At 39.0% G+C, this 12,524-nt stretch overlaps 1 protein-coding gene across 3 annotated transcripts in view; it reads left to right on the forward strand.

Moving 5' to 3' along the window:
- The window catches only part of MED13L (mediator complex subunit 13 like), a 183,459-nt gene that overhangs the window by 141,799 nt on the left and 29,136 nt on the right, over positions 1-12,524 (forward strand). For all 3 annotated transcript variants that reach the window (XM_021413374.1, XM_021413372.1, XM_021413373.1), the window contains 6 exons: positions 2,192-2,414; positions 3,385-3,490; positions 3,839-3,963; positions 4,945-5,044; positions 8,261-8,481; positions 11,447-11,649. In XM_021413374.1, the coding sequence (XP_021269049.1) occupies positions 2,192-2,414; positions 3,385-3,490; positions 3,839-3,963; positions 4,945-5,044; positions 8,261-8,481; positions 11,447-11,649 (978 nt within the window). The remainder of the gene's footprint in view (positions 1-2,191; positions 2,415-3,384; positions 3,491-3,838; positions 3,964-4,944; positions 5,045-8,260; positions 8,482-11,446; positions 11,650-12,524) is intronic.

Here is a 12,524-nt window from a genome sequence, read left to right on the forward strand (position 1 = left end):
ATTTGCTGCCAAATAAAAATACTGCAACAAGTAGAAGGCATCCCTGTAGCATTAGAGATGTGAAGTGTATGCTGGAGTTAACACTGAATACTTAAGTAGAAATGTGCTATTGTAGTATGCTTTATTTTTTTCTCATCTGGCTTTCAGTTGGACACTGTAACAACCAATGCATCTTTTTAAAAACCTTTATCAAAGTAAAATATAAGAGTTCTATTATGCTTATGTCTTTTGATCATTTCAAAAAACAAAAGCTATGTTCAGTTATGCACCCTTACAGCTACATAAATGTTTGGTTATAGCAAGTGAGATGGTCTTTATTGCGCTGTAGAGGCAATTTGATGTGGTTTGTCCAATTGAGTGATTTTAAAATTGCACTTTCTAGATGTAATAACAGATACAGGATTATGGCATCAGTGTTGTGATGCCAGTACCTGGTCTTTGAACTTGATAGGAGCTTTACTATTCGCAGAATCCCAGGGTTAGGAAGGGACCTCTGGAGATCATTGAGTCCAACCCCACTGCTAAAGCAGGCCCCTCGAGTGGGTTGAGCAGGTCACTGTCCAGGCAGGTTTTGAATATCTCCAGAGGAGGAGACTTCACCACCTCTGTGGGCAGCTTATTCCTGCGCTCTGTCAACCCCACAGTAAGAAAAAGTTCTTCTTTGTGTTTGTATGGAACTTCCTGTGTTCCAGTTTGTAACCATTGCCCCTTGTCCTGGGCTGGACACCACCAAGAAGAGCCCTGGCCCCATCCTCTTGACACCGCCCTTTAGATACTGATAAGCACTGATCAGATCCCCTCTCAGCCTTCTCTTCTCCAGGCTGAACAGCCCCAGGGCTCTCAGCCTTTCCTCATCAGGGAGATACTCCATGCCTCTCATCATCTTTGTGGCCCTCTGCTGGACTCTCTTTAGGAGATCCCTGCCTCTCATCATCTTTGTGGCCTTCTGCTGGACTCTCTTTAGGAGATCCCTGTCTTTTTTGAAGGAGAGAGAGCCCAGAACTGGACACAGTGCTCCAGATGTGGCCTCCCCAGGGCAGAGCAGAGGAAGAGAAGAACCTCCCTTGCCCTGCTGGCCACGCTCTGTGCAGTGCACCCCAGGACACCATTGGCCTTCTTGGCCACCAGGGCACACTGCTGGCTCATGGCCAACCTGTTGTCCACCAGGACACTCAGGTCCTTCTCTGCAGAGCTCCTTTCCAGCAGCTCAGCCCCTAACCTGTACTGATGTGTGCAGTTATTCCTCCCCACGTGTAGGACTCTGCACTTTCCCTTGTTGAACCTTATAGGGTTCCTCTCCACACAATTCAGCCTGGCCAGGTCTGGCTGAATGGCAGCACGGCTTTCTGGTGTGTCAGCCACTCCTCCCAGCTTTGTACCATCAGCTAACTGCTGAGGGTGCACTCTGTCCTTTCATGTAGGTCACTGATGAAGATGTTAAACAGGAGCGGACAGAGTAACCTTGGGAACCAGTGGTCCCTGGGGAACACCATTGATCTTTAGTCTCTGAAGGTGTTGAAACTGAAAGCAGTAATGGACTTGCCTTCTCCATACACAGAAAAGACTAAACTCTTAGAAATGCTACTTCAGAATAAACTACAGATTGTGACAAACAGCATCTTGTTCAGTAAGGAATGCGAACTTCTTAAATGTTTAGGAATTTTTAGCTCTTTTTTTTTTTTTTAAATGTCTTTCCTTTTATGTAAGGATATTTCATGTCAACTTTAGCCTGAGAATCTGAGTTGATTTTGTGCAGGCTTAACATTACTTCTGCATTTTGACAATGGATAAAAGGTGCAGCAAAGAGGATTTAATGAAAATGGTTAAGCTAAATTGATTGAGGAAATTTTTTTGAATTATGACAACATTAATTTTGGTAATTACTGTGGAGCTTCCTAGGCTGAAAAGGTTAAGTGTACTTGGAAGTATTTTGATTTAGTGACAGATTTCACTCTTTTCTCATTGTCCTGAAGTAAAAGTTCTTGATACAGTGCAGTGTTTAATACTAAACTTAGGCAAATGCATCCTTTATTTGAGGAAGAATGTATTCTTGCTATATCAAGGAGTGAGATATGGGCTGTATACGTGTGTGACAGCTACAGATCTTAAGAGCTGTTTTTTTTCTCTGCTGTAAAAGATATGCATGTTTGTTTCGTGATATATTTGTTTACTTGCTTATTTTTGCTTTCAGGCTCTTAGCACAACCTAATAAACGGTTTAAGATTTTGGAAGAACAGAAACCAGTGCAGACACTGAGCTATCTTGACCCCTTGCCTCTAATACAACAACCAGGAGAAGGTTTGGGAGATGCTAGTGATCCTTACACTTTTGAAGATGGTGATATAAAGTACAGCTTCACTGGCAATAAAAAATGCAAACTTGTGGCTGAAAAAGATCTGCTGAAAAAGAACAAGGTAACATGTGAATCCAGAGTCTTTATCATTAACATTCTTGTTGGGATAATAGTAACATAGAACAGTATTTGTTGTGCAGCTCCCAGGAGGACACAAACCCATTGCACAGGTGAAACTTAAAGGGATTATGCATTTCTTTCCTGTACAGCCACACAGGGGAAAAAAAGTTTGTTTAATTATGGTATTTTTGAACCATTGCTGCTGTCCCTCTGAACCTTTTTCTGTATGAAAACTGCTGCTGCAGCGAACACATCCTCTTTGTATATATTCAACTTGACCAGCGATGTGTTCCAGATTTAAGCCAAGAAGCAAAATACTTCAAGCCTTATACTCACTCATAGACACAAAAGGATTTGCTGGGCATTTTTCTTACTTTCTTCAGCTTGACATATAACCTCACTGCAAAGCTTAGATCTCTCCAGCCCAAATCCATCTTTCTTCCCTTGCCCAAAATTAGTTTAGCCTTTCACTGAGAGGATTTGTGATACGGATGTGATAGCGGTTTGAACGTTTCCTTAGAGGTCATCTTCCAAAGCAATTTGATCACCGTTCATTGGCCATCGCTTGTCCCATAAACATGACATTTCTTATGTATCTTGTCCATTATGGAGCTGTTTCATTGTCTGGCTATGCACTCATTTGTACTTGTAGGTAGCCACCATGCTTAACATTCTAGAGGTGTTTTCTAGAGAAATTGAGGTGGCTAATTATCTGTACTGCCCGTTGAAGTTAGCTGATGTGTATAAAGTCTTTTGTACATCATACTCAATATTACATCATGTTTTTGCTGATATGCAGATAATCAGCAGACCAGTGTGTTCTTTTCCCTTCTTAAAACGTTCTGTGCTTCATAAAACACTGAATTGAGAGCTCTGCGTTGAGCTCAACATAGGAAAGCCAGTGGTACAAGATTTGTTCTTACATAGATTAAATTAATGTCCATTAAAAAATTCTTGGAATTTTTGTATAGTCAGAAGATGGAATTGGAACCAAGGAAATCCCCGCAACAGGTCATTCTACACCAGTTCCCGATGGAAAAGATGCCATGTCTATTTTCAGTTCTGCTCCTAAGACTGGTGAGTAAAAGCACTCTGTAAAGCAAAAATACCCACCATGAAATCCCAAAGAAAAAGATCATATACTGAACACTTGCATGAGAGTTATGGATGGCTTCTGCTATGGAGCTTGATTCCGCTTGTCCTTTTTATAACAATACAAATAATTTTTAGAATAATAAAATTTAACAACAGCTACGTTTGTTATTTCCCAGTTGACCTTTTGTCCTTGCTTAAAACTTGATGCAAGGATGTTTCTGGGCTACATCATAGAAAAGGGTCATCACTGATTCTTGGTTCTTCTCTATTTAGAGTGAGATTTGAAATTTGCTCCTGTTTTTCACTGATTATTTCCTTTCTTCCTGATAGATACCCGGCAAGACAATGCTGCAGGCCGAGTAGGCTCTGGTAGCCTCACACAGGTGACAGACCTCGCCCCATCGCTTCATGATCTAGATAATATCTTCGATAATTCAGATGAAGATGAGCTTGGTGTAAGTCTTTGTTTGATTGAGTGTTCTGTTGACTTAAATCCTGACAAAAGGAAAAATAAAAAGGCGGAAGGATGCTGCAATCCTAGTGTGGAGCAGTTATCCTTAACAGATAGGAGAGACTGTTTCCAGGTAGGCGAACATGTGGGGTTTTTTTAACCAGGAAGAACTGAAAGCAGAAGAAGCCTTCAAGGGGATTCTATAAAGAAGAGAAATGGTTGTGTACAGTCTGGGAATATTAGAAGATCACTTAGGTAACATCAAAGCTTGTCTCATCTGATGGTTTTTCAGTCACTTGGGGAACCAGTATACTCTGAGGAAAACGCAGCTAACTTGCTGTCATGGTCATGCAGAGACAAGCTGTAAGATTGCTTCCTGAGGTAAAGCAATGTAGTTGCCCCTTAACTGTATTAAATCTAGTTTAGTGTCTTTGATTTTTGTCAGTATTCTGTGTTTCTTAGAGCTGTGGAAAAGATCTTAGTTTCATTACCTGATGATTTGTTCTTTTACCTTGTTTGAGAATCTGCCCAAATCAAAATAAATTCAACTTTATTTAAGTAACTCTTGGAAGCATGTTCCTTTCTGTGCTTATAAGCAGTTTATGCTTTGCAAAGAGAAAGGAAATTAGGAGATACAAAAGGAAATCAGGAAATACAGAGGGAAAAGCAGATTTACATCAATTACCAGGAAAAAAGTTATCAGGATTCTTTTTAAGCTTTATCTCATATAGCCATAATGTTACAAAGTGGGATCCTAAATTGACTGATAGTCGATAACATGGCTTAGAACTCTAACGTCTGGTTCTTGGCAATACTTTCGGAGTACACCAGTTTATTTATGACTTCTCCCTTTTCTGTGATTTCACAGAAACTGCACTTAAGATGTTTTTTGTTAAATCTCATTCGGAGAGTCTTCGGTTTGTAACAGCTTTTGATTTCTATTTCATGTGTTTTTTAATATGGTGTGTAACGATTCTACTTTTAGGCTGTGTCACCAGCTCTTCGGTCATCAAAAATGCCTGCAGTGGGGTCTGAGGAACGCCCTGTGGGGAAGGATGGTAGAACAGCAGTACCTTACCCACCAAGTAAGTAGCAGCAACTGATTACCACTTTGTTGACGGTTAAAATCTTCTTACTAGCTACCACACTGCCTTTTTTTGTGGAAGGTTTTACTCAGAACTAAGAGCCAGTGCGCTTATTTTGTTCTCTGGTTGCTACATGCTAACAGTAAAATAGGGTAAGTGTATTTTAATGAAAACGCTGGATGGTAATATAGACATACATTTTTAATGTGACTGTGGAGATTTGAGATGCTCTGTTTCTGACACTGTTGTCTTGTAGTACAGACACAGAAGGGAACTGTTAAAAATCTTCATTTAGAAACTACCCCTGTATTCTCAGATCAGTATTTAACCTCATTTATTCGTTTACTGCATTACTGCATCTTTTAGTATAAATCATTCTTTATGCAACTGTTCAGAATGTAAAGGTGTGACTTGCAACATATGGTATGCATTTGACGTATGATTAATTCAGACTAAAATCACCTTCAGGGTTTAATGTAGGTGTGGAGGAATCTAGAATACAATAGAAGTACTGCCTTCTAACTGAAGACACATTGTAAACCTCTTGGGGATGTTTTTGGTAGAAGTGATGCTTGCGCAGGTGCTGCACGTGTAGCACAAACCAGGTTATGTGCAGGGAATGCAGAAATAGAACTGTATACTAAAATGTATTGTGCAAATTAAAGCAATAGGGCTCTTTTGTAAGGACTGTGCCAACAACTGTTGAAAATTATAGCTTTTATTCTCTTGAGATGTATGGGTTTTCTTGCATTATTTACATAGATGGCATTTCTCCTGGGATTTATATGTGTATATATATATGTGTGTGTGTCTGTGTGTTTGCATGCGTGGGAAGAGGAAGGGGAGAATTTCTTGCGTGATACTAACCAGTCAGGTAATGAATTATGAATTACTTAATGGTAAGAACGAAGAATGGCTGGTTTTTGTGGCCTCTACAAGCAGAAATCAAATCTCTCTGCAAATCATTCTTTAATGCTTTCTCATTAACTTTAGCTGGTAATGAGGACAAATTGAGGGGGAAAAAAAAAAAACAGTGTGAAGGAGATGAGTCAGAGTTTTATGGACCCATAAAAGCTGTGCTGATTTACTCAAATGTACCAGTCTGCAGTATGCAGAGATTGGATTTTGACAGGTTTAGTTGATCCATAGCTTTTTAAAATATGCAAAGCTTTTTCAAGCATGACACATATGAAAATGAATAATGATAGTTAGCCTGTTGCTGGAGGGTTTGGGGATTTTTTGTAATTAAACTTTTTTTATGACTCTGCACTGCAGAATTTTGCAAACTGGGGCTCGAATATGAGCAAAGTTTATTGAAATAAGTTAAATAAATACACTCCACTTCTGTTCTGTAGCTCTCTCCCCTTGACCCCAGCTGTCCAGACACAACAGTATCTGCAGGGAAATGAAATGCCTGCTACATCATAGTAAAGTCCTACTGACTACATTGTGTTTTAACCCTTTTTCCTGTCCCATTTCTCTACTTCCTAAAGCACACTTCTCTTTGAAAAACAGAGGCAGCTCTTAATCCAAGTGGCATCCTGAAGATTATACTTCATACTAGCATTGGATGGAAAATATTTTTTTCCATTCCATTGAAGCTGTTTTCGACATTTACTAATCCTTTATCAGGACAACACTAAGCTGTTTTCAAGTCTTCATTCACTGTAAGACTGAGAAAGAAAAAAGAAATCGAGTAGGAATAAGCCGTTGCCAATTAATTTACTCTGACTGCTCCAGGCTGTGGAACAGTTGGGTTCAGCATTCAGTGCTGTTTCTACCAGAACTCTATTTCTGGGGGCACTTCACTCATTCAAACTGTTTCACTTTGTCTAAAGAATTAAATAGGAGGCTGGCTGTCTCACCTCTTTGCAAAAAAGAACAAAATTAAGATTTTTGGTTCTGTTAAGCTAGAGTGGAGACAGGACTTGTGGTTGTAGCATCTTTAAAAACTGTTATCTCTTTTTGTGTGTGTACTCGTATACTCTATCTAATTTTAATTCCATCACTTATTTTGTCCTTTCCAATTAGTTTTTGAGACTCATACTGTGTTTCACTGGTTTTGATTTTCACAGTCGAGTATTTTTCAGTCAGAAATACATCTCTATTATCAACTTTCCATAATCTTTAGACTGCAAAAGTTACTGAATACAAAGAAGTCTGCCCTTGTGTCCTATCGGCTAGGACTAGATGTGTGCCTAGGGATGGCAATGGCATTGGGCATTTAGCAGGAGTTTACCTTGTGCTGATTGGAGTGTTTTAACAACGAATTCAGCAGGGTGGTTGTTAAGTCCAGAGAATAACTGTCCTAATTCAAGTAAGGAAAAGATTGCATACATTCTGAATTTTAAGCAGAATATATATGGAAGCTGGTGGCTTGAAGGGAAAAGAATATAACTGGTAGAAAATACAGGATTTTGTACTGACTTCTGTTTGACTGCATAGACTACGTTGTATTTTACTAAGAATTTCTGTCGTGTCTTTTTTTGTTTTTTGTTTGTTTGTTTTTTACTTAAAAAAAATGCTGTAATTACTACAGTGTGTTAATTTACTGGGAAGTCATTTAGGGATTTTTGTGGCTCAATGTCTTGTGATACAGAATTATATTTTTGCAGCTCTGAGTATTGTCACTTTTGGATGCCTGGCAGTCTGATTCCTAAGCAGAATGGCTCCTGTTTGTGTTAGCAGCAGTAGCCTGTCTTTTTTTGTCTGGAGTTATGTTGCTATGGACCAAATGAGACTGCAGTGACTGTATGTCAGGGGAAAAACAAAACTAAGTGCATGCTAATTCCAAAAGTCTCTGGTTTAGGAGTCAGTGTCAGCCCTAAAAAAAGGGAAGAAACTATACTGTATCTCCTTAGTAACAGTTCCTGGGGTGAATTTTCGATTCACGTCAATTAATCTTTTCTTTTAAGAATATTATTATTTTTTTAATTAAAAAACCTGTATGTTTAAAGTTTTGTGTCTACGCGTTTGCTGTTCTGCTGAACAGCAAGTTTGCAAAGCATCCCTAGGAATTTCTGGAATTCATCCCTAGGAATTAACTTCTAAGACTAGAGTTATTCGGGTGTCAGAACTGCGCTAAGTCTGTAGAATCTTTACTAGGTTTTAGCCTACAAAACAAGAGCTAGTAGTGAGTAACCCCTTCTGTTTTATTGGACTTCCTTGAGAATTCATATTGTGATGATTAACTGTGCATTATTTCATTATATTTAGCTGTGGCAGATCTCCAAAGGATGTTCCCAACACCACCTTCTTTAGAGCAACACCCTGCCTTCTCCCCAGTAATGAGTTATAAAGATGGAGTAAGTTCAGAGACGGTAACCACCTTGGGAATGATGGAAAGTCCCATGGTCAGCATGGTTCCAGCACAGCTTGCTGAGTTCAAAATGGAGGTGGAAGATGGATTAGGTAGCCCTAAACCTGAAGAAATTAAGGTAACATACCACACGTGGGGTGTTTTCATAATCTCACCTTCGTATATTTGGATTTTTATAAACAAGTCACCTGTAGTGTGCCTAGAAGGCTTCTTTAACAAATGGGAAATAGAACCATATAAAGTTTGTATTGGTCTTTAGTTGGAAAAAAACTGAAAACTTCTCTAGTAAAAGAGCTCATAATTGTTTCTCTGATTTGAACTGTAGGCACTTTTCTTCTCATATAATAGGTGTAATTTTATGTTTGTAATGTTTTTGGGTGCTCTCAGGAAACAAACAGTATTGTATGTGAAATGAGCCCTATGCCTAACAGAAAGAGTGAACGTATTTGCAAAACATGGTACTTGTGACTATGTAGCTTTTAAATGACTTACTTCTTCGGATAATTTTTCTGTACCTTTTATGTATAGCCACTCCTTGCTGCCAGTCTCTGGGGATGCAGCTAGGATAAAATCATGCATGTAGAAAGGCTGCCTTTTTCTCTCTGAAATGTTGCCTTTTTTGGTTAGGGTTGAAAATCACTGAGAAAGCCCAGGGGTTGAACTTGCTCTGTTTCTTCTTCAGCTGATGTTACTTCACAAGTTTTAAGGCCAGATGGGACCATTCTTATCTGACTTTCTGTATAACACAGGTCAGGTAATGTCACATAGTTACTCCTCTATTGAGTCCTATAGTGTATCTGAGTAAAGAAATATTTTTAAATGGGGACTCTGCTATGGGGTACTATACTCACCTCCCCTGCTTTACATATCCAGATGTATCCATTTTTCCATAGCATCACATGAAAAAAGACTTAACATAAGCACCTGGTCTACATTGATATGTATTTCATTGTTCCATCCTTAGCACAGGTCAACAGGTAGGTTAAAATCATTCTGCCTGATTGTGTGCATTCTGCATTTCTTAACTTCTTTGGCCAATTTTTTATCACTTTTGTCAGAAGTTATCTTTATCATATTTCCATGCATATAGGCTGAGAGTTTTTTAATTTAGAAGTGTGCTTTTCCTTGTTCTGCAGCAGTGCAAGCTTGTTTGTTCACAGATATCCAATAGGGAGATACGCACAAGAGCTGTCCTCCTGGTATTCCCTAACCTTTGATTTTTATAGCCTAATTCCTCTCCTTCAGGCCCACCCTGTCCCTAATCTACCACCGCCTGTTCCTTCTGTTTCAGCAGCCATTTCTTCCCTCAGCAGCAGCTCCCTCCCTGAATGCTGACAATAGCAAGAGGGCTTGCTTTAGTTATTGGCATTGCTGAGTGAGCTACACGTACAAGAGCTTGTAGTTGCATGGACTAGAGGTGGCTATAACTCACTATAAGAATACAGATGCGTAATCTTGCCTAAGTGTAAATGATTTAGTCAGCTGTGAATGAGAGATTTTTCCTGCATGGCACCACTGGAATAACGTAGGCAGAATGAAAGTAAAGCACAGGTGAACCACGGGGTGACTGCCTGCATTCGAGTATGTCCGTGGGAGGAAGTAAGATTGCTGCATTCAAGGGTTATGTCTCTATATAGCAACAAATTGTGACCAGTCAGAAGTCTGAGGAAGTTAGCTGTAGTGTCCCCCTCCTGAAGGCAGTCAGCCTCCTGGAAAGTCTGCTTTGTTATTGCAAGAGCTCTTCTTCCTTCTGTCCTGACTTGATAACTTGAAGGCATGAGAAAAAGCTTCTTCCTAAAGGCTTTACTGTTGTCCACTCTCTTTGTGTAGTTTGTGTGTCTGCAGATTTGTATATAATTACAGAAGTTTGGAGTAAGTTTTTAACAAGGTTTGTAACAGACCTTGCTTTGTTTCATTCCGTTTGCCAGGTGAACTGCTTGCTAAAACTAGAATAATTTGGCCCTGGAAAGAAAGTCTGTACTGTGATTTGGTCAGCTGAAAGTTTCTGAATGGGAACGGATTTTAGGGTGTCGTTGCTATTAGAAGTACTTTAATCTCCCTCACAGCAGTTGTAGGAGTATTACAATATACATTTTATTTCTGCCTGATAACATCTCCAGCAAGCACAGTTTACTCTGCTTTTAAGTGTGTCACACCTGCTCATATACACCAGTGGGGGAAACAAGCACCTAAACCCATTGCTGATCATTTTGAGAACATGTAAGTAGATTTCTTCTGCTGAGTATTCAGCAGCTGGAGATAGCAATCCACACATTTCTCATCTCTCAATGCTGTACAAGGTGTGAGGGAAAAATGGAAATATCTAATGAGATGTTAAATACTGGAATTCTGAGAGACTGCTGTTATTTTAATAATTATTTTTACTTTGCAGTAGTGCGTCAAAAGGACTAGTTCTTTTCTTCTGAAAGAAACATGGCATAGCTTTAGAAACTCTGGCTCAAGTTCTTGTCATCATTGTCTGCAAACAAGCATAACAGTCATTGGAAGTCCAGTTTGACTGAACTTCGTTTATATTCACATTTAATATTATGTTTAGTTTATTTTTTCTGTCCAGTACTAGGAGTGGTGCTAGTGTGAAGTGTGCACTGTTAGTGTTTGGATTATATTAATTCCCAGTGTGGGGGTTGTTCCAAGGGGCTGACTTAAAGGCAAATAAATTTTCTTCACAATGTGACTCAACCTCTCCATTATGAGCATAGAAGTCTTGCAAAGATCAACCTCTTAAGTGCTTAAAGTCAGTGCCTTAAGTTAGATAATGTGGATATTTCAGTGCACCATTCGCTTTTCAAACATGCCTCGTCCTTAATGAGTGTAGTCTAACTGTGAGGTGTGCTGGCATTAGTTAAAGCTATACAGTATCTTAGCGTACCAAGGAGCCTCAGCTGAGTTTCCTTGAAGGATCAGCTCTTGAATGTTTTGTAGAATGAATAAGTATAATTATGGGGAAAAATACAGTTGTAGAGGCTTCAAACAGTACGTCAAGTTTTAATGAAAAATAGTTGTGTAAATGCAAAGTTCAACCTTACTGTGGTATTGTAAACAATGTCACTTGGATATTACAGGACTTTTCGTATGTGCACAAAGTTCCATCATTTCAACCTTTCGTGGGCTCCTCCGTATTTGCTCCACTGAAGATACTGCCAAGTCAGTGCCTCTTACCTCTGAAGATACCAGATGCCTGCATTTTCAGGCCTTCTTGGGCTGTTCCTCCTAAAATTGAACAACTTCCTTTGCCACCAGCCACTTTCATTAGAGATGGCTACAAGTAAGTACTGTGTTGTTGGAAATTACAGAGTTTGTCATCCCCACATTTCAAATAGTTAGTTAATTAAATCTCTTGCGTATATTAATGAGTATTTAGCTAAGCACCAGAACCATAAAATAGCTTGCAAGTGTGTTTTAAACCTTTCAAATCTGTCATTCCACCATGTCAAAAAATTCTGACTGTATGAACATTTGAATTAAGAACATTTTCTGGAAATTGTTCGGGCAGTATATGTCCACTGCACTCTTATAAATGAACAAGAATTAACTGCAATTTCTGGTACAGGAAAATACTGTAACTCAACGTAAAGCTAGGAAATAAAATGATCAGATGTATTTTATCTTCCTCTTTCTAAATACCAAAAGCAAAGGTGTCACATCCCTTTCCAGAGTGCTGTGACCTATAAGGAATCACTGTTATTTAACATAAAAGCTTGTGTACCTTACTCACTTCTCCGAAATTAGTAATGTTTATGGAAGAAATTCTTTGCTGGAAATCTTCAAAGCTATCAAGAATTTCCTCCATTAAGTTTATAAAATCTCTTAAAAAGCATGCTGTAGTACAAAGGTCTCCTTGCTTGCACTGCACTGCTTTCTAGAGGAAGCAGCCTGTATCTTTAAATCAGTCTATAAACCCTCTAAATCAGTCCTTTTCCAGCTCCAAAGGATCCTTCAGTGTTCTCAAAAGAATTGCAAAAAAGAAATTGTAAAGCCTTGGTAGTGCCTAGGGAGCAATCTAATTCACAGGTTTTTTTTAATAATAGTAACTGATTCACCAGGTCTGAGCTGGTTATTAATTTCAGGTATTTGTTGGGGGAAAAAACCTTTCATTTTCAATATAATTCAATTAGGGAGAAAATTCTTACTACAGGCTTC

The sequence above is a fragment of the Numida meleagris genome, chromosome 14, assembly GCF_002078875.1.
Source record: "Numida meleagris isolate 19003 breed g44 Domestic line chromosome 14, NumMel1.0, whole genome shotgun sequence".
NCBI classification, from domain to species: domain Eukaryota; kingdom Metazoa; phylum Chordata; class Aves; order Galliformes; family Numididae; genus Numida; species Numida meleagris.